The sequence below is a fragment of the Clytia hemisphaerica genome, unplaced genomic scaffold (assembly GCF_902728285.1).
Source record: "Clytia hemisphaerica strain Z4C2 unplaced genomic scaffold, Clytia hemisphaerica genome assembly, whole genome shotgun sequence".
Taxonomy (NCBI): Eukaryota; Metazoa; Cnidaria; class Hydrozoa; order Leptothecata; family Clytiidae; genus Clytia; species Clytia hemisphaerica.
Genome location: NW_027104378.1, coordinates 1,006,896 through 1,028,760, shown reverse-complemented (window position 1 = coordinate 1,028,760; position 21,865 = coordinate 1,006,896). Strand labels below are relative to the sequence as shown.

The following is a 21,865-nucleotide window of genomic DNA, read 5'->3' as shown; positions in this document are numbered from 1 at the left end:
CTGATTACCCATGATCTATTTCGACTGTGAAATGGCATATAAGTATAAGTATCTTATAAATTTATAATGGTGATTTTTATGCTGTAAAAAGCAGGTTGAAATGTAAACAAGTTTTGGATTGCTCATTGTTTTGATTTTTGAGTTCTTTGCCCAAACAAAACAGTCTCATTTTGAGCTGATAAAAACCACTGACCTTTATAAACCCTGGACCAAGCTATATCCGCCATCTTTGATCGGAGTTTTTTTTGAAAGGGGTACCCGCAAAGAAGCCTTTGTAGTGTTAAAACTTTACCTAACGACAAACGGCGCTACATCACTAGTGTACAAGCGAAAGCAGATCTAGCGCTCTCGACGCGGGTACCGCTTTCATAAAAACATTTTGCTTAGTTAGGATTGAGAAACTGCCTCCAGGGTTCATATAAAGCACATTGGATAAAACCCTTCGCTTTTTGAATTTATAGCTCTGATATGAATATCACTTAAAAATGCTAAGACAGTTGATTCACGCTAATTCGAACTCGAAAGGGGAATATAGTTTGTTCGAATAACAGAGACATTCGCATGATAGAAAGTATTTTATGAGCCATTACCCTTGATGGGGACTCAGTGAGATTCAGTTTTCGAATTATGAAAAAATTTGAACTACAGAAGTTCGAATTAGCGAGATATCACTGTACTCTTGTGTCTCCTTTCTGCTGTCCCTTTATGGGAAAATTTCTAGTCGCATCTTATTCAAAGTTTCCAAAAGAGAATCGGGCTTGAACTATAACTTTGTTAGTCAGAAATCTCGATTCAAAAAGGTGGAACGCGGTTTATATTTTTTTCAAAAAGAAGACGAAAATATTGTTGTGTGAAATTTCTCAAATGAAAAAATGAATATGTCTTTCTCCTTCTCGTTAAAAACAATTTCTTTATTTCTAGCAACATACTATCTTCCTCATTTTTAGATTTTGCCGATTTCTAAAGGTTGAACGCTGTACTTGTTAAAGTTTTCCCAACAATTTAAAAACAGCATGTGAAACCGAAAATTATTCTTCTTGTAAAGACTTTATATCTGAGTAATACTTTGAGAGACTCTGGATGACTTATGGGCTTAGAAAGTTTGAATTTTCTACACGAGCGTTCTTTAAATTTGACTAAAGATTCGGAATGTGTAGTGGCGATCCCACAGATTTCTGTAAAGCACGAAGGGCTAGATGTCGTGTTTTAAGCTTTTCCAAGCAAAAAAATATGAATATCGCAAAAAATATTGCTTCTTTTGTTTTCGAAAACCCGCGACACTTCTTATTGGTCAAGCGCTGAAATTTTATTGTAATGTCACGTGACCTAGGTAGGATTTCCTACCTAACCTCGGCACATTTTTCAGCCAAAGCACGACATCTAGTCCTTCAGGCTTTATAAATCTATGGGTGATCCTTTACGCAAATTGAACGTTTGCTTCTATAATGGCCGAAGCTTACATAGCTTAAAACAAAACATGAAAACCCACTAAAAAGTGATTACAAACTCTTTAATTTTTCCTTTTATTGATTCCCGCGTGCGAAAGACTCGGGGTTTTTAACAAGGGCTTTCAAAAACTGTAAGGCAAGTACTAATTCATAATCATTTTATTAACCATCTACCATTTTTCCTCTTGATTTTCTAATCCAATTTAACTCTTCTATTTTCCAGAAAAAATGAATGGAAAATGTCTATTTCCAATATCAGATGACATTATTTTTTGATTCTCACAGATTGCAACAAAGATGGTAGCAAATTTTGTATAGCTATGGTTACTTACCAAAATTACACTAACGGTCAAATTATCCTTTATGGTGATGTTTGCTTCCAGAGCTGGCTTTTGGTACCTGGTCAATTACTATGGAAAGACTGGGTTCAAGGTTGTTTCTATGTATGCGCCATTTTGTTTTTATTTGTTGGGATTGCCATAGTAGCAGATACCTTTATGTTGAGTATTGAAATGATTACAAGTAAAAAACGAATCATTTATACGTATGATCGAGACAAAAACGAGCGAGTCGAAAAAGAAGTTTTTGTATGGAATGAGACGATTGCGAACCTGACTCTAATGGCACTTGGCTCTTCAGCGCCTGAGATTTTAATTTCTGTTTTTGAAACTTTGGCAACTTTAAGTGATACTGAACCAGCTGAGAGCCTTGGATTATACACAATAATAGGATCAGCAGCTTATAACATGATTGTTATTACAGCTATATGCGTTATGTCTTTACCTAAAAACACTTCAAAGCGAGTCAACGAATTTGGTGTATTCATAATCACATCATTTTGGTCTATATTCGCATATTTGTGGCTGATATTCGTCATAAGGTGGTGGACACCCAATCATATTGAGCTTTGGGAAGCCATATTGACTTTACTATTTTTTCCAGCCCTCGTCATAAGTGCTTGGGTGCAGGATAAGGGATGCTGGCTATATAAATGTAGACGTTCGAAGTTGAATAAACATATAACAGAATTACACCATATTGAGCACTCTGTGACGAGTCATTCCAATGATAATGGAGCAATCACTGAAGTCCAAATACAATCTCCGGTATGTTTCTCAACTTCTACCACCCTACCGTAAATTTCTAATTTAACGTGTACCCTCTGTTTTTAGCGAAAAATCGTAATTAATCTTACTCTAATTTTAGCGCGTAGCTGAAATTTTGCCTAATTAATTTTATTCTAAATATTACGCTTGGTCAAGCCTTTGTTATGAAAACTTAGAGGATTACCAAGAAAGATTAAAGGAGATTGAAGCTAAAACTTTAAAGTAACAGAAGAAAAAACACTCAGAAAAAGTAGAGTTCGATAGTATATGGTACACTATGTAACATATATTGTACAACTCTGACTCAAATTAAGATTTTTACCTCCATTTTACTTAGCGCGTCCAATTTAATTGCCCTTAATTATTAACGCGTATTTGGCACGCCTGAATTTCGTAATTAATTTTTCTCTATTTATTCATGCGCAGCGTACAACTAATTAGGCTCCTTTTTCGATAGCTATCTTAGTACCCGGAGGAAGAAGAGAGCGCCACTCTTTCTCCCCCGATTGCTTCCCTTACCCCTGATCCTTCTCTTAATTACTAAGCATTATTAACAGGGTGGCCAGCGATACTGGAAATACTTGAAAATACTTGAATATACTGGAAAAAATATTGGTACTTGATTAAACTGGAGTTTTTGAAAAAATGCCCATTTTTCCAGTATATACTTGAAAATGATAAATTGGAATACTTGAAAATACTTGAATTTCTTTTTTCAATCAAATCTTCTATTTCCAGGGCTCTTACAGGCTGTTTTGAAGTATAAATTTTCCAAAATTTTCTTTTCGGACCCAACCATGGTGGGTCCTCCTGATAACAATGTATTGTACCCTATTTGTAAGGTTGGACATTCTTGGTTGGTCTTATTCACTTAACCTATTTGATATGGCTTTTTTAAAAAAGATGAACCTTAATGGGCATACAAAAAATGAAAAAAAGTAAAAGCAGAATCTTAGATATTCTTCAGCTCAAGTTATTTACTGCAAGATAACCCTCATTGAGAATTTCAAAAATCTAGCCTTTGGAGCATGTATTGAAAGAATATATCCAATGTGCACATTTCCACTCTTTCTCTGCCAAATGGATATCTGACATTTACAAATCAAGCTACTGCTGAAAAATAGGGCCCATGGTAAATGAATTGTGCAGGCTAATGCTAAAGCGGTCAGGGAAAACCTGGAAAACCTGGAAAAAGGGCTATTTTTAGAAAAAGTCAGGGAAAATCTGGAAAAGCCAGGGAATTTTTGTAAAATTCTTCACAAGTCAGGGAAAAGTCAGGAAATTTCTTCCTAGAGTCCCTTGAAATTGATGGTTTTAGCCAATCTTTGAATCCCTATTTTTCAAAATTTTCTTTTTCGGACCCAACCATGGTGGGTCCTCCAAATAATCATGAAACCCACTAATCACTAATATCAGGACACTTGACCTATTTAAAATTGATTGTGGTATTTTTGAAAAGTTTAAAAGGTAGCGACATGAAAAGTGCTACATGAAAAGTACTCGCCAATTTTCTATGTTAAAAACTCTTGCTAGAAAATAGACCTTCAGGGAGCAGTGAGCCATAGGGAAATGATTCTAGAAATAAGAAGTTGAAAATTGGGAAAATGTCAATTTTTCAGCAAAGTTTTTAAATTGACTAAACTCTTAATTACACGGTTTCTTTGTCTGTTAGAAATGGAAATGTCTTAAAAGTCTTGAAGTCTGACATTTGAAGAAAATATTTCTGATAGTCTCTAGAAAACATTCTGGAAATATCGGAAAATTTCTTCCTACTACTTAGAATTGCAAAAGATATTCTACCCTCTTCGCTCGCAACCAAACCTTCTGATTTGACAACCTTGCTACGTAAGCTGTTTAGTAATAAAATTCTAGAAATTAGACAACCGCTGTAGTACGCCATGGTGTCATAAATTCACTAGTTTCTAAAGCACATTTTGATCTGTTGTTTAATTTGAGAAAATGTCAAAATGATTCTGGCATCAGTGACATTATTTTGTGCACACAATTTTGTCATAATATTTTTAAGAAAGGGAAGCCTATAAAATTTCTGGCAAATTGAGGATCCGGATATCCCTATTCTAGCGAAGCACCATACGTAAAGTTCAAAATATACTTGAATGTACTTGAATTTTGCACCTTCATATACTTGAAAATAGCAAAAGATATACTTGAAAATTATCGAAAATGCTCCAAAAAGTACTTGAATATACTTGATTTTCAATGACTAAAATCGCTGGCCACCCTGATTAAGCAGAGAGGCTTAATTTGAACTACGCACGAAGTTTTTGGTATGACCTGACCAAGGATTGAACCTACAACCTTGCGCACCGTAGCCCAATTCTCTACCTTTGTACTACGGTTGGAAAGGACTTGATTAGTATATGTTGGTACATTCTTTGTATGATTTCAAACAGGTTCACATCCAACATGGAACGAACTCCAAACGAAGAAAATCGACCGGAATCGTTTCTCCTAACTTAAACGGAATCAGGTAAAATAAGCATTGCTTAACAACATACATCTAACGTCCAATGAACGTTCTACATTTTGTTTTTTTTTTGTTAGAACCAGTAAATTTCTGTCGAGGCTAAGCTGTTGTTAGTTTTTTATTTTTCCGATTAAAATAGCTTAAAAGCTAGAGTGAATTATTAGCTAAAAATCAGAAAGAATTCGAATTTTAATCTTTTAATAATTTTTTTCATCACTTTTTAGCTACAATGATATTCGGCTGAGAAAGGTTACGGTTGATCCGTCGCAATCTCAAATCAAGTATGATCGTACTTTTTCATCATAGCTTCCTTATACTTTTTCTCCCTTGATTGCTCCGCTTACCCTTGATCATTCTCTTAATTGCCGAGCATCAAACAGCGAGGCATCAAGTACCATTTGGGAATCTTTGATATGACCCGACTGGGGGTTGAACCCACAACCTTGCGCACCGTAGCCATATGTTCTACCACTGCACTATGGTCGCTAAATCGGTCATTTACGGTCGGTACACAGTCGGTTTATACAAATTACTATTTTTTGTTTCTCAGTCAAAAAGAGTCTCAGAATCATCATCAATCACCGATTGCTTCTAAAGCATTTGCACGTGCAAGGTATACATATTTATAAATTTTAACATTTGAAACCTCCTTTTTGATCAAAATATTAGATAACGTATACAAATATTGTTGGCCTTGTTTAAAATGAGTGTTTGAAAGTGCTTCAATAGGCACGCAACGATTCTTTGAATACACGGGTTGCAAAATTATATCACTGCAGTCAAAACATATGATTACTCGAAAAAGTTCACGTGATTTTATTCCCAAGGCACTTGCTTTACAACTTACAGCTGATAACTTTATTAGTGTCAATAAATTCGAACCAATCAGAAATAAATGTCATGTAACAAGCACATAAAAATTTCGAGTAAAAGCGTCTTCAAACTTTTTATTTTGCAACCTGTGTATTCAAAGTTTCACGATTTAAAAGTGGGGAAAGTTTCCATACCCATATTCCCCGCCCATCGTCAAATAAGTTGGATGATTTCTACATTAGGGTCTTTAGTTGAAGTTTTATAGGAAAAGCAAATTTATTCGATTTATCGATATTTAGCTTATGGAGACATCTTTTTTTAGATTTCGACACGCAGTCGTTCTTTCGATGACTGGCAAAACGAAACAAGCAGTCAGTTACGAGAATAATACGACAAAAAAGTTTCGAGAAGAGCAAAAGTCATTTCATTTAAAGCAAAAGATAGATATAAATGAAAATGGCAATAATCACCAAAAATTTGTATTAAAAGGTAAGGCGTTCTTCTTTTTTTTCCTCTTCTTCTTCTACAATATTTTTTTGCTGTTTTGTACAATCCTGGTCGTAATATTTGAGAAAAAAAGGGAAATCCACCGGGAAGTTTTGAAACCACAATGGATTTGTAAGTGCTCTAAAGTAGGTGGAAGGGTAGAGTTTTAACACGAGACTTAAGACTTAGAATATAAGGATCCAAAAGTTCAAAAATGGTCCAATAAGGCTCAGAATATAGCCTGGAGGTCCGGGTGCACCAAAAAAAAGTATACAGGTTTGTCGAGATATTGTAAGCTTCAGGATTTAATTTTTTTGTTCGTTCTTTTTTTATTGTATAGAGGATGCTCTAACTTGAATTTTGAGCTATTATGCATTAAATTTGAAAAAGCAGTTCGAAAGTTATTTTCAAAAAACTAACTTTTTTTCCATATCGAAATTTCAAAAAATCATTAAAAACAGCAATCACGCTATAAATAAGACAAAATGACAAAAAAAACAATTTCATTGCTTCTTTTATTCCTTTTTCTCTTATTTTATATTTTGCCAACAGTTTGCCTATCTTATTTCACGTCATGAACATTTCCAACACCATCAAACTCAATGCAGACCCAAGTTCTTTGAACAACTAGTCGAGGAATGGTGATCTATTTTTTCAATAATTTTCTCACATAGCATAACATCAAAACCTTGGAGATTTCAAAAAAAAATTTCAGCTTTTCCAAAAATATTATCTTACATGGGAATAGCTTGTTTTACCATATTCTTAAATTCCGTGACGAGTTTTGATGAACACAGTTGCATTTTTTGGTACTTTTATGTGTAAACAAGGTAAGTGTCAAGAAAAAAAGTTTGCTCGCTGTTTTTCATGGTTTTTTGAAATTTCGACATTAAAAAAAAGTCAGTTTTTTTTAAATAATTTTCGAACTACGTTTTCAAATTTAATGTATATTAGCTCAAAATTCAAGTTAGAGCATCCTCTATACAATTAAAAAAGAATGAACAAAAAAAATTAAATCCTGAAGCTCACAATATCTCGACAAAGTTGTATACTTTTTTTTGGTGCACCCGGTATAAACCCGAGCGAAATTGAAATATCCAATTAAATTTAAGAAATGACCCAAAATCGACCTTCTCGCCCGAACTCAAAATTTCAAAAAACGAGGAAATAAGCCTAATTCTCAATAGATTTCAACCATGATTGTAGGTTTTAAAGGCCTATACTTCAAAGAACTGTAACTTTCTGATTTGAAGTCAGCATAGTTCAAATATTCTTAAAAGTCTGAGGTCATGATTTTGAACCAGCAAAAATCTTAATTTTTTTAGTTTTTATAAAACATTTAGGTTCTGTAGAATGTCATTAATACATACAGAGAAATTGTCAAAAAAGTGACTTTAACATTATCATCCGCAAAGTTAGCTGACAAGCTCTTATACTTCCCTGGCGATAACCCGATATTAATTATTAGAAACTTTTCTTTTAGAAACTGCATCAAATCTTGGAACTTTTTGTTTTTCGTCTGCTTCATATTCGGTGACAAGAACTTCCAAATCTCTCTTCATCAATGTTTTGTTGAATCGACGTTCAAAGTAAACGAAATCTAAATTTTTAATATGTAGCAGTCTGCAGGTTAAGACTTTAGTACAGCTTGCAAGCAATATGAAAGAGCTGCAATTACCCCACCTCCCGCCACCCTTGGTGTACGGAGGCCAGGCTAGCGTTCATTAGATATTTCAATTACTTCCATTATTGTAATGGGCTTTTCAAGAAATTCTCTGTACCCCGTGCCGTAGAAAGTCCTGTACCCGCTGGATATCCATGTATTTTGTCCTATACCCCCTAAAAACATCCAGGTATTCTGTCATGTACCCCCTGGATATCCAAGAATTTGTAATATCCTCTCCTTCTAATAAGGTCCTACCCCATCCTGATAACATTAAACCCACTGGCGGATTTCAGACAATAGAGCAAGTACGTCGGAAACCTGCGAAGGAGTGCAACGCTCGTTAAAAGATAATGAAATTACGATTGCAAATCTCTTCCTTTGATAAGTTCGACATGGTCTAAAACCGCCTATCAACCCCCCCCCCCCCCCTGGATGTCCGATATCCAAGCCCGACTCTTCTTTTTTGTTATTGTCAATAGTTTCTCCACTTTATCATTTTGTGAATCTTTTGTTTCTTTCAGAAGTAAAAACATTGGATTCAGTCATATTGTTGATGCAGCACGAAGAAAAAGCTGGGTGCGTTATTTTGGAAAGCTCCTTTCTCTTGGAATTTACAATACCGGCATTTAAAATAACAGTCAACTCTCCCATTACTCGAATCTTTCTGTAATTCGAACTAAAATATTGGTCCCCTCAGCTGGAAAGTGATTTAGATTACTGTCTGTAATTCGAATCTTTCTCTAATTCGAATACAATTTTCAGTCCCTTGAAGATCGAATTAGAGAGAGTCAACTGTAATTTGCATTTCTTCAAACTCTCCATCGTACTTTTAGGTACCCAATATGCCCTCTGATTGCCGGACATTTCCCCGACATATTTTTTTCGTGACAGAAACTTCTCTGACCGACAATTCTTCCCGAACGGACAATTGCCCAAACGGAAACATCCGGTTGGGGAAATGTCAATCGGGCAAAAATCCGTCAGGGAACTATCCGGCTAACAGCTAGCCTTATTCTAAGTCTATTTTCCGTGCCCTGGTATTCATGCCCCTTTTTACTGAAGGATAATGACGTAACTGTAAAATCTACTCACTCATTATTCTTTTTTCTCTTCAACAGTACGACATAGCAAATGGACTCAAAGAAAATGACCTTCACCACAACGCACAGCCAATTCCCAACAATTCAACACAATACTCTTCGCACATGGCTGTTGGTGTACGTAACAGTCTACCGGACGTTGAGACGGACGAACGGAGTAGCGTATCACCGCCTTTCAGTCCGGAACATCAACGTTTATCACCACCGAGAGGTAATACATGTCTCAAACCTGAACAGGATTGGGTCGAATTTACTAGAAAGGCATGTAATTAAAATTCTGATGTATGGGAAAATCAATGTACAACGATTACTGTCGTTTGATGAGAATCCTACCTTTAATTTAGGTTTAACTAGTCTCCTCAAATCCTCAACATGATCTGATAGGTGTTTAGAATGACCTACAAGTTATAGCAATGTAGACGGTTGGTCAAGTTTCGTCTTTTATCTGGTTACCCTTTGTATCGTTCAAAATAGAGTGGATACAGTCTCTATAACACAAACACGCACGGGGAACACAAATTATTCCAGTTCTGAAAAATTCGACTTATGAAAATATGGTTTGAAAGGCAATGTTTCGCTACTTGTGTCTCACTAACATTCTGCTGATTGGTAGTGTGAAAGCTTCAATCACAGACATGCACCGCAATGAACTGTTTTCTAAGCCCAAGCACGACCAGGCAGGATGTTAGAGAAATATATATGATAGATTCTCTACCTTCACTAATATAAATCACTTAAATTATTTTTTAGCGGAGAAATACAGTATAAGCCGAAGTCTTGAAGACGTTTCAACCAATAATTCCACCATCATGAACAACAACAACAACAACATTCCTTCAACTCTGATCATCAATCAGAACACAGCTTTAGAAGGTCATAGAAGACCTACTGAATGCGACTTGATTAACCTGAAGAATTCATCCTTCGTGTCGTACGAGACACGAGAAGGAAATGCGAAATATCAGAAAGACTTTGTAGCTTCAGCAGGAACATTGGTAAATAATTTATGTTTTAAAGGTTTTATTTTTACATAAGTGTTCCCGTTTTATATTAGACACATATTTCCTATCAGGACAGTGTCTGCCTATTGTTATATTATGCTGATATAAGCAAAAAATGTCTTTCCTTTCTTCTTCCTGACCAATCTTGCTCCACATCTGTGTCAAACCATTGTGAAAAAGCTTGTGTTTTATAATTGATGAGTACGCAAACAATATCACTCTTATTTAAAAACAAAACCTTTAATGTTTTATATTTCTATTTTTCCTATTGATCTACCTTTTAAACGTCGGTGTTTTTTGGCGTTCGTGTTGTTATAAAAGTTATCAAGTTTGTTATGTACCCGGTCCACCCCGTGTTTTTTTTTGCGGCGGAGATGGTAAGTTTTCATATTTTTAAGCTCTGAATGACTGAGAAAAACGTTAAGTCCATTGCTTTTACCATCCTCGAGTTTGCGGGACAAAAGTAAGGGTTGTTCTAAGTCGTTTTTCCGCTCCCACGTCGTAAAAAGGTGTTTTCTAATGTTAAAACTCGTTTCTTTCAAAGTAAGTCATTTTTTTTAATTTTGTAGAATATCCCCTCAAATATTATGACTGAGCTTTTGACTGTCAACTTTCTGCCCACTTTTTGCCTACTCTAACAATAAGAATAGACAGGACAGGAAGTCTGCCGTCTAAACTAAAGCTAATGCATTAGGTTTACTCGAAGTTTGGACTAAATCGACACTATATTTCGCTTGATAATCAAATTTGAGTGACCATTTCTCTAACCTTTTTTCGACGTTGAATAAAAACTGCCTGATTGTTGAATCATTACAAGGAAGTTATAAAATCTCAAAAATAAGAAGAGAAGGGCAAAATAAAAACAAATAGTCTGGCATAAATATGACATAAAAGAGGCGAACCTGGAAAATATTCTGCGTAAGGTTTCTTGGTAACGTGAGAAGCGCAATTTAATATAGATTAACACAATCAAAGCCTCACGATTAGGCGCTTGGGGGAAAGAAGGTATTGCTAAAATGCTCCATTTTCATTATTCTTACTTAATTTTTTTTGCTAGGTCTTCAAAGAGACAGAGTACAAGAAAACAATCGAAATCCAACTAACCGACAGAAGCAAACAAGAAAGAACGACGTCGTCAACTTCGTCGGATTTTTATATCGTATTAAAAGACCCATGTCACGATTCAACACTTGGTGATCCTTCTATTGCGCATGTCTCAATTATCGACGACAACGGTAGTGTATAGTTGTATTATTTTTTGTAGTACTCTTTTCTCCCGAATAGACGCCCCCCGCTAATTGTTAAGAGAAAAAATCTTTCCCCCGCTCTTATTGAGACCCCCCACTAATTAAATTCGAATTATTCAATTATTCAAAAAAATTCTGTCTTCAAATTACCCCCTCCCCCCTCTTATTCCATCCCTCCCCCCAATTTATTAGAATTTAGAAAATTTTCCTACCCCCTGCTTACTCGGACCCCCCCCGTCTATTCGGGAGACAAGAGTAGTGGTGTACGGCAGTATATGATCACTAGCCTTGAAGTACTACAGCCCATTTGATGGTCTGAATGAATCATGAGTATAATCAGGGCTGATTGCGCCCCTATAACGGCTTCCCGTTTGTTAGACGTTAAAATATTTAGTTAAGGTTTAGGTAAATGCAATGGAGAGCGTGGGAGAGAACCATTTTTTCTTCCTGGATTATCTTATTTAAGATCAATTTGATCTTCGGAAACACCTGACAATTGGAGTCAGGTCATGCGCCTCACATGTAAATCCTCTCTTTACATCATGGCACAGTACATGCACTTCTGATTATTGATAAAATAATACACGTTTTTTTAATGAGAACAAACCAGGCACAAACTATACAAGAACATAAGGCTTCGATGGACAAAATGTCAAGAATATGTTTAGAACATCCGAAGGCTTCAAAAATTTTGGATGTTCTTATAAAAAAACGTGTAATGTGTCTATTTAATATTTTGACTTTCATTTCATTCAATCTAGAGCCAGGAGAGTTCCTATTCCAAAATGCTACTGCGCATGTGCAATATCGATTATGTAATGTTGCTATGGTGACAACGACAGTTGTGCGAATACGAGGCTCGGATGGACCGATCACTGTTTTCTATCGCACAATGTGAGTATTTTAGAAGTTAGATGATCAAACGGGTATGTTCAAGCGTTATGGGTAACTTTTCACACCTCGAAATGTTTCTATGGTCTTAAAATAGATCAAGCCATTCTTTGAAGGGCCTCAAAATCACAAAATCAAAAACTTTTCCTCTCAAAGGGTAGCCAAGGGTCACAATAATTTCTGCCAAAATTGATCGAATTTCTCGGAGGAGTTCTGGATAACGAGTATAAATCGAAAATCGAAATTAAACATTAAAGGTGGTTGGGTTTCGTATTTTGAGGGTTGTTTGATCCGTTGTTTATTTCTTGCTTTGGGCTTGTTATGCCATAACAAGACAAAAACATCTGGACAGCATAGCATTATTCCATTTTGTTCCATAACTTTATTTTTCACATAACTACCCCTTAGGAGAGGCTTGGAAAGGTATAAAACCATAACCCTTGTAGTCGCACATACCAAAACTTATCCATACCTATGTAGCATTCTTCCAACCCCCGTGCTCTGTGTATGTAACCAATTCCCGAAATACTTCAATTTAATTAGTACGGGCATTGGTCAATTTGAATATGTTTACCATTACGTTGATGGAGCAAAGTTCGTTGAAGCATAGTCACCTCGAAATGTTCCTATGGTCTTAAAATAGATCAAGCCATTCTTTGAAAGGGCCTCAAAATCACAAAATCTAACTTTTCCTCTCAAAAGGTATCTAATGGTCACAATAATTTCTGCCAAAATTGATCTGTATCGTATTCAATTGACATTGATTGAAATGGTTGTAGTTGTCGTCTGATCAGTTATAAGAACAGTAGGATTCCTGAATTCACAGCGATCTTCGCGGGCATTTTCTCTTCAAAAGGGCGTTATCTTTTCAAAGGGGCATCAATCCCTTTGAAAGGGCCTTTTCTTTTCATCTATAGATTGACAGTTTTCACTTGGTTACAAAGGCAGAAATTTGTAATTAAAATTTTCGTCTTTTTATCGATATTTCCCTCGACGTTTTATGTCAATGATTATTTTCTTTTACCCTAAAGCAACGGCACGGCAATAGGAGGAGACGAAATCGATTTGAACAAACAAACTTGCGATTATGAATTTGTTGAGAAAGGAATGTTACATTTCGAAAATGGCGAGACATCGAAAAACATCATGATCAAAACAAACCCAAAAGCTGATGTAAGTGAAAATTTTTGTCATTACTTCATTACACTAAGTTCTAGAATTTTAAAAGATGCAGAGAGGCTAAAATACTTAAGATGATGGATCGTAAAAATGTTTCATAGACTTCTGTACTTAGTTTAACCTTTTCTCCTGACAAGAAGTTCGTTGTCGCTACGATCGTCCAGACTACTAAACAGTTTTATAACTTTCATACACATAATGGCTCAGAAGTATTTACAGTTTTCCAGAGCTTCTTAGAATCTCCATACTCTCACAAGTTGGAGACAATTGATTGCCTCGGATAAAATATATACCCTTCCACTTTACCGTTTTAGAAAAGTCGAACGTTTATCATAGCTCTTTACCACGTGACCGGGTCAGCGAAAATAGGACATCGATGTGCAGCCGTCGTTTCACTGTCATCTGGTAAGCACCCAGCTGATAAACACATAACGTTGTTTCAACGTTCATATATCATATGATTGTTTTACATAATGATTGTGCTCTTCCAATCCAATCCATAGGAGTGAAGAATATATTCCCGCCCTGAATGCGTTTGGCCCTCAATAAGCATCAAAATCATAGCAGTTTTGAACGATTTTCCCAAAAACCCTAAACAATATACACTTGAAAGGCTTCTATTTTTCGAAAATGATCAAAGTGGAACCCACCAAAGAACGGAATTGAAAAATCCCGGTTTCTGACGAGGTGCTCGCTACTGGTAGGGAAGCATTGGGTTCATATCATATCATATCACTCCTTAAAAACGGTTTTTTTACTGGAAGAGGTCATCAGGTCATTTTAAATTCAAACCGATTTTGCCTATATAACGTATTCCAATATTGCCATGAATCATTTACAAAAAATAACTTTGTCTCGGTTACAGTAGGATCTCGGTTTGCTCTCATAAACCCGGTGGGACCCGGTGGAAAATTATCGTCCCTATTGGAAAGTTATACTCCAATTTTTGCAAAATGTTATACTATTTTTTTTGTTCATCCCCATTGGACTTGAAAACAATGAAATTCAAACCTCTAGCAATAAGAAACATTGAGAAATTAATTTCCATCGAATTTCAGTACATTATTTTTACGCAAATTAATGAAAATCCTACCGGGTCTGTTAGAAGTGAAGTAGAAATATCAAATAGAAATTAAGTACAAGGGAAAGCATGTACCATTTGATTATTTTTTCAACGTCTAGAAAACGACGAAATTGTTGACCAGATTACATCATTAACTGAAAATGAAGAGGAGAGTGTTTTAACCAGAAAACAAGAATTCCGCAAACAAATCAAAGAGTAAGTCAGGTGGTGAATTCTCTTTTTATGGGGGGGGGCTTATTGAAAAATGCTTTTTGATGGAAAAAGACAGAATTTCCGGACAGCTTTTTGACTGGTATTTGATAATTTTTTGGCCGGTACGCCAGTAGCTCATAAAAGAAAATTACTGGTATTCTGATGTTTTGTACCCTCGGAATACCCTCACGGTTAAATGATATGATGCACAGTACCATTTCGTTTATACCAGGTTGATTAATATAATTCTTGATATTCATGACGTAATCTTACATACGGAAACTCACGAAAACCGGGAGTTTGCCACCAGTTTAATTGTTTAAATTCAAAACTGGTGGCAAACGCCCGGTGTTTTTTGGGTGTTTCCGTATAAAAGAGTACGTCATAGATATCATATGAATTGCTTTTATTTCATTTTAGGTCAATGACATTGGACGAAGATCCATCGATAATTGATATGATACTTCATGTCTTATGTTTCTTTTGGAAAGTCGCCTTTGCCTTCATTCCGCCAAGGTGGAGTACATTGTATATTTGTTTGTTGATTAAAATGGTCTGTTTGACGGGCTGATTAGACTACACAATACATTGGTAAATATTCGACGATATAGTTTGCGGACCGTAATGTACGTAGTAAATAACGGAAGTTGTTATATCGGATCGCCCAAAGTTACCTTCATGTTTTTATTTTATTTTCTTATCTCTGATCCTGTCTTTCTCTTTTCTGACTGTCTGAGTTCCTGAGACTTAGTTTACATACCTGTATCACATTTTGACCAACTACATCATCGCACCGTGCGGGGTTCGAACCTCCATCAAAGAAAGACCTTCGGATTCAGAAACCAACGCCTTATCTGTTGAGCCATCGTCGCAGAGCAAAATCACGCAATTTATAACATATTATACGGAACTGGCAAAAGACGGGGGTAATGTTATTATAATATGGGTAAAAGTACCCCTTTTTTAAACCTGACTGAAATTCGAGCCGTTACTAGCAACCCTGCGGGGCCCAAGGCGCCGAGTATGCACCCGGCACAGTGACAAGCCGTTACTAGCAACCCTGACCCTACCTAACTGTTGTTAATCAATTCCAAACAATAAAACCCCCGGAAAGGTGACTATCAGCGATCCGTGGATAAAAAAATAAAATAAAAAAAGGAAGGTAACTTTGGGCGATCCGATATAACTCTCTCCGTAAATAACGGGTACTATAACATAAAAAATGAATTTTCTTTTTGTAAACAATCCCCCTATATTGTTGGAATATTGCAAATCGAGCATTCGGCAATATATTATCAATATATTGCTTGACAATATATTGTGTAGTGTATGTAGCCCTTTTAGCTTTTTTACAGTTAAAATGATGTAACTTTCTCACATGTGTTTTTACTGAAGATTATTGCCACAAAACTCTGAGAACGGACCGAGTCCGAAACATGTCGGGAAAATCAAAATCAAAATATAAAAGCCGCATTATTGTTCACCGTTCAACATGTAACAATAGGCAGACACTTTTTTTTCTATAGAAACATCATTCCCTTGAGAACGGACCGAGTCCGAAACATGTTGGGAAAAATCAAAATATAATAGCCACATTATTCTTCACCGTTCAACATGTTATACCACCTCTGAATAGATTTTCGCGAGAATAAATTTTTCAAGAAAAAAATCGCTTTTGCGGAATTTATTTTTCAACCAATTCCTTTAATTTTCCTAGGGGTTTTGGCAAAGAATCTAAGGTTTTTGGAAAAAATCTTGGTTTAAAAATCTTCGCGATCACTAAAATTCGCGAATTTTCGGAAAAAATCATCGTTGAAAAAAAAATCGTCATCTTAAAAGGTGACCACGCTGCCAAGGATTAATGGACGTGTTGGCTCCTTATTAAAACTACTTTAGCTGAAATTTCGCTGGGTTTCTGTCGATTTCCCAAGTCTTGGTGCCATCCACGATACTAAATCCAAATAGATGTATCCTTTTTTTCTCCATATTTTTGAATTTCCAAAAAATGTCCAAAGATTTATTTTAAAAATCTTGACTGAAATTGCACTGAATAGCGTATTTAAACAACCAACATGTACAACTTTGTAGTAAAAACGCACATTTTTGTAATGACTCACGTCTGATTAATTTCACTATTTTGTTTTTTTAGGAGCGTATGGGGTGGTTGGGCGTCATTTATTGTTTCGCTGCTGTTGCTGGGCGTTTTAGCTGCCCTAGTTGAACAGGTTTGTAAACATATAATATTAAATCTTTAAACTGTGGCCCGCTTAAAGGAGACTGATACTGAATTTACATGGAGATGTTTTCTCGGCGCACGGCAATTTTAGAAATTTTAGGCTAACTCTATAACAAACCTTCAACCAAACTTAAACTTCCCGCTAAAACTCTATTGGATACAGGGGGATTATTTTCTATCAAAACTATTTTTAGCATTTAATTTGCATAAATGATTTGACAGTTACTTTATCACTTAGGGTTTTTTCACTTTTCACAAGAGTGACCCACGTCGATAATGTTGTCGAAAGAATTTTCCGTGAATTTTTGTTACCAGTCTCCTCTTGCTGACTTCACCGCTATGGTTGAAAATTGTATTCACGTCGGCATAAGCTGATTTTCAATTTTGGTCAAATTTTAAAATATGGTTCAAATATGGGTAAGGTCTAATCAAAACGGCCCACTATCTATCCATCCTTCTTTCAGAGTAGATGAAGCCTGAAGCTCGTCGAAGAGTATGCAGTTTTTAGGCAAATTTTGATTCGAAAAAAAAATTAAAAAAGAAGAAAGTATCGGCTTTAGACTTCAAAGGTGTGTAATGATGGATTTTCATTGTTTTAACAGTTTGCAAAGCTTCTTGGTTGTGTTATTGGTTTACATGTTAGCGTAACTGGAATCACTCTGGTTGCCTTGGGAACCAGTATGCCCGACACATTCGCTTCAAAAACAGCTGCTCTACAAGATGATTCTGCTGATGCAGCTATTGGGAATATCACCGGTAAGCATTTGTTTTCCAGCTTCTTAGATATCTCGGATTAAATAATCATAAATTAACAATACATGGTTGGTTTCCAGAGGCTCCCCTACCCCCAACCTTCGACCTTTGAGAAGATCAGGGAGATTCTGTTGTAAATCGGAGAAACTAGCAACATCGGGAAAATCAATGCATCAATTAGGGTAAATGTAAAATTTACGCATTCACGCGAACGATTTACCAGATTTGATAAGCACGCAATCAAAAAGTGGATTTTACGTTCATGCGAATATCTTCAAATCACGCGTTCGCGGAATTGTTCGGATTTCCGCCCATTTAAGTAACAAAAACAGGCTATTCGCCTATTCACACATTTATTGAGCCACTTTAAAGTTCAGCTCTTTTTCCGGTCACTCTTCGGGTCTCTTATCTGGCGCGATTTCTTTTAAACATTGTACACAAAGAGTATTTTAGATAATAATTGCATCCTGAACTTACGACGTACTGAAATCTTGTTTAGTAAGAGTAGAAGCTCAGTTTAAGCAGGTACAAAAGTATAACGAAAAAAAGTCTGAAAGAAGAAGAAAATTGGGAAAGCACTCAATCAATGCAGAGAGCATAGTATGTGCTAGATTATATACACTAAAAGTCAAAGGTATTCTAAAGTTTTATTATGTTTTTACTTTTTACTTACTTTTTACTTATACGTGGCCATTTTCAGTAGTGAAGTCCCAAAAACTTGAGCTTGTTCTATTAGATTTGTTGAGGTTGTTGCTTGAAGAGACAATAAAACTTGATCTAGTTAAAAGGAGATTTCGAGTAATATTTATAAGGTGGGATAATAGAGTCTCTACTGTCATTTAAGTCATTTATTTCGATTGATCTTTTTGTTTTTTCCTCTTCAATAATTTCTTTCTATTCATTTTACAGGTAGCAACAGTGTTAACGTCTTTCTTGGTCTTGGTTTACCTTGGGTCATCAAGGCGACTTATTTGTACTCTAAAAACCAGAAATTAGAAATCCAAGGAGAAAACCTGTTGTTTGCTGTCCTCGTGTTTTTATCATGTGGATTTGTAACACTTCTACTCCTAGTTTTGCGAAGAGTGGTAAGAAAATACAAATGATTTCACAATTTAGAAGTATTTCCATTACAATGTCTTCTGACATTAGATCATGGACCCAACAGCTGATTGGTTATTAGTGACGTAAGATCAATCAATACGTCACTTGCTACCAATCAGCCGCTGGGTCCGTGGAAAACATTTTGATGGTATATAACATATCATGAATTGGTTAGATTAAACTTATAATTCACATCTAACCAATAAAAACGGAACCATTGTATCTCCAAGAACTTTTTTTCTTTGTTAATAGTTTGGAGGAGGTGAACTTGGTGGATCCCCATGCTCAAAATTTGACCACTTTCACACGCTACGGTTCCGTTGCGCTCCGAATGAAATGAAATAAAGCCATTCTATTCGTTTGATTAAATATTTCTAACAAATAGAAACGGAACCGTTATGTGTGAACATGGTCTTCGAATGTTGATTGACTTGTTGACTTGTTGATCTCCAAGGACTTTTAATTATCTTCTTTCTTTGTTATTAGTTTGGAGGAGGTGAACTTGGTGGATCATCATGTTCAAAATTCACTACTGGGTTTTTTATGATTTCATTGTGGTTTGTGTTTGTAGTGTGCACCGCATTGCAAGCTTATGGCATCATTCCGACTAATGCTATTTGATCTCGTGGTCACCGCCCTGTAAATCTTAATTAGCTTTTCCAGAAAAAAACCGTATACCCACTGTTGAGGATGTCCATTTCCGTTCCAAGGGGGTAAGGTTTGATATTGGTTTGATATATTTGTTTTTTCTTCTGGAAAAGCCCAATAAGCGAGTTTATAAATCGGAGGATATCGAAGGCGACGGTGATTGAAGTCAACCCAAAACAAAGGCGATAGTTGATGTACGGTTCTATATCGACTTTGCTCACCCAGGCTCACCTAACGATGATATTTTGGTATTTTTACTGTCGGCGAACAAAGTGGGCGGCGATTTTGGTGACATTTAAACTTTGCTTTATACCGTCTCCTTTGATTTATATCGTACAAATAAACTCAGTAATAAACCTTATGCCGTCGGAGACTGGGTTTGAGTTTGCCAGGTAGGATTGATGTCAAGTGTCTAAAGTCGTTACATTGATTTTCTGAGGTTAGTCCTAACCTTTAAGTAGACTTTCTTAACCCAGCCTCCCCACGTGTTGAGGGTTAATTAGTTGTATGTTTTGACTGCTTTAAAATGAATTAAACCTTGGACAAATCAATGAATTACAGAACTTAGTGCTGTTTTCAAGGTCAGGTTATCTGTTCAGTCTACACTACACTACATAGCTCCCAGGCAAAGGGAACAGGCATTTAAATTAACTTTAAAAATGCCTTTATTGGTAATTATATCACATTAAGGCCGTAAAGGCTTGGGACACGAGAAGTTTTTTCTTACGTTGGTGCAATACAACATGCTCCATCCCACCAACCTGGAACGCTTTCTCGTGTCTCCACCCCATTTTTCTTTCTACCAATAAGAGTGAAATCTTACGTTTGTCCCACGGACAAAATCAGCGTGTCTTTTGGGTACTCCCTTCATATTTTGTCCCATGAAACAAAAAAAGAAAACATGGGACACACACTTTTTTCTTGTGTTAGAGCATGTTGCATTGCACAAACGCGAAATAAACTTCTCGTGTCCCCAAGCCTTAAAAGAAATGGCTCATTTAATGTTTTTTTTTGTAATAAAATTTTCGCATTATTTGTTGGTGTTGCTGGTTTAACGCCTAACAAATTGTATATAAAAAAATATGTTTTGATGTTAATTATTTCTAAAGATGCACTCTGGAATTATTTTGAATATTTCTAATTAAGATTTGGGAAAACAAGGGAAGATAGATTGAAATCCTGTAAACGAGAACACGTTTTTTCATAAGAACATCCAAATTTTTTTGAAGCTTTTGGATATTCTTAATTTCTTGAGTTTTAAGCCTTTTTTTTGCCAACATGTTCTTATTTTCACCATTTTGTGAATATTTTTATTCATTTTCCTAAGAAATGGGGTTTCTAGGGTCTGCAAATCCTGAAAATTTTCTTAACTTCTTCTTGATATTTTTACCATCAAAGCCTTATATTCTCATATAGTTTGCTCTTATGAAAAATACCCGGGGGGGGGCAGCTGGGCAAAAGGACCGACGGGTATGGGCGGGTCCTAAGGGTACCTTTTCCAATATTGTTAAAATGCACTGTAAGGGTCCGAAAAACTAGAGATGCACTGTAAGGGTAAAAATTTCAGAAAATTCTTGAAAAATCTAGATATTTTGACCAAAAATGCTAGAATTTTGACCATTTTTTGCACGAAAGGGATCGAAAGTTTGGGGGAAAATGCACTCTAAGGGTATGATTTTCACTGATTTTTGCTGCACTGTAAGGGTGCAATTTTAAAAGCCAATTTTTGGCCCGCACATACCGTCAGTCCGCAAACCCAGTGCCCCCCCCCCCCCCCGGGAAAAATAGTAAAGTTGTTGTAATCCCAAAATCTGTCTGCTTTGAATCCTCCTAGGATTGATAAAATTTACTGCAAATTTCTCTACTATTTGCATTATAGTAAACGAAAAAACATTTTGAAATTTTAGTCAAAAGCACACATTATTTTTGTAAATTATTTTCTTAATTAATTTAATTGAATGTAATTCACTGACACTAAACTCCATCTTTAATTTATTATTTTTCTGTATTGTACAATATATTTTTTAAATAATGGATATTGATAATTAAATAAACTTTGACACCATTTCGTAAATCACTGGAGCTATTTTTGTTTCCCTTCACTGCCAAAAATTATTCAAGGAAAACCATTCTCATGTCGAGGAGGCACATTCAGGTGCCATTAACCGGAGGACTTAATTACCTAGGGGATTGAAAATTTAACCTCTGAATACCTCCAAAATGACGTAATTATCGACTAAAACATGGCTATTTAGGGTAAAGTAAAAGACCCTTCTTTTAACAGCTGTAAATATTTTCAAAAATTCATAAACGGAGGGGGAGTCCCCTTATACGGTCCGGGGGTTAAGTTAAGAATATCCATGATGAAAATGTCAAAACCATTCCTATAAGAAATGTGTAATTCGTTCAAGATAATTAGTACCATT

At 35.8% G+C, this 21,865-nt stretch overlaps 1 protein-coding gene across 3 annotated transcripts; it reads left to right on the top strand.

Moving 5' to 3' along the window:
- The first annotated feature begins 1,669 nt into the window (after window positions 1-1,669).
- LOC136819028 (sodium/calcium exchanger 3-like) lies at window positions 1,670-19,994 on the top strand. 3 transcript variants are annotated; one of them, XR_010848385.1, is made up of 20 exons: window positions 1,670-2,554; window positions 4,969-5,045; window positions 5,267-5,323; window positions 5,593-5,655; window positions 6,178-6,344; window positions 7,825-7,930; window positions 8,529-8,583; window positions 9,126-9,318; window positions 9,858-10,102; window positions 11,166-11,343; window positions 12,117-12,249; window positions 13,278-13,419; window positions 13,740-13,830; window positions 14,608-14,704; window positions 15,122-15,217; window positions 16,851-16,926; window positions 17,540-17,693; window positions 18,600-18,775; window positions 19,278-19,509; window positions 19,580-19,994. XR_010848385.1 is itself a non-coding variant. In XM_067075186.1 (19 exons), exons 1-19 carry the CDS (start codon window positions 1,769-1,771, stop codon window positions 19,410-19,412), a joined length of 3,027 nt encoding a protein of 1,008 aa, XP_066931287.1. In that variant the 5' UTR covers window positions 1,676-1,768; the 3' UTR covers window positions 19,413-19,994. The 3 variants fall into 3 exon arrangements, 2 of the variants coding, with proteins under 2 accessions (XP_066931287.1, XP_066931288.1); XM_067075186.1 differs by having other exon boundaries at window positions 1,676-2,554; window positions 19,278-19,994; XM_067075187.1 differs by lacking the exons at window positions 19,278-19,509; window positions 19,580-19,994 and adding an exon at window positions 19,044-19,174 and having other exon boundaries at window positions 1,676-2,554.
- Window positions 19,995-21,865: the final 1,871 nt, after the last annotated feature.

What these genes read in the sequence shown, in the direction of transcription:
- LOC136819028 (XM_067075186.1), top strand. Translation starts at nt 1,769, where the DNA reads ATGGTTACTTACCAAAATTACACTAACGGTCAAATTATCCTTTATGGT. An exon ending in CAGCACGAAGAAAAAGCTGG is followed by an intron (nt 8,584 to 9,125) that starts GTGCGTTATTTT and finishes TCTCTTCAACAG; the next exon opens with TACGACATAGCAAATGGACT. An exon ending in ACGTTTATCACCACCGAGAG is followed by an intron (nt 9,319 to 9,857) that starts GTAATACATGTC and finishes ATTATTTTTTAG; the next exon opens with CGGAGAAATACAGTATAAGC.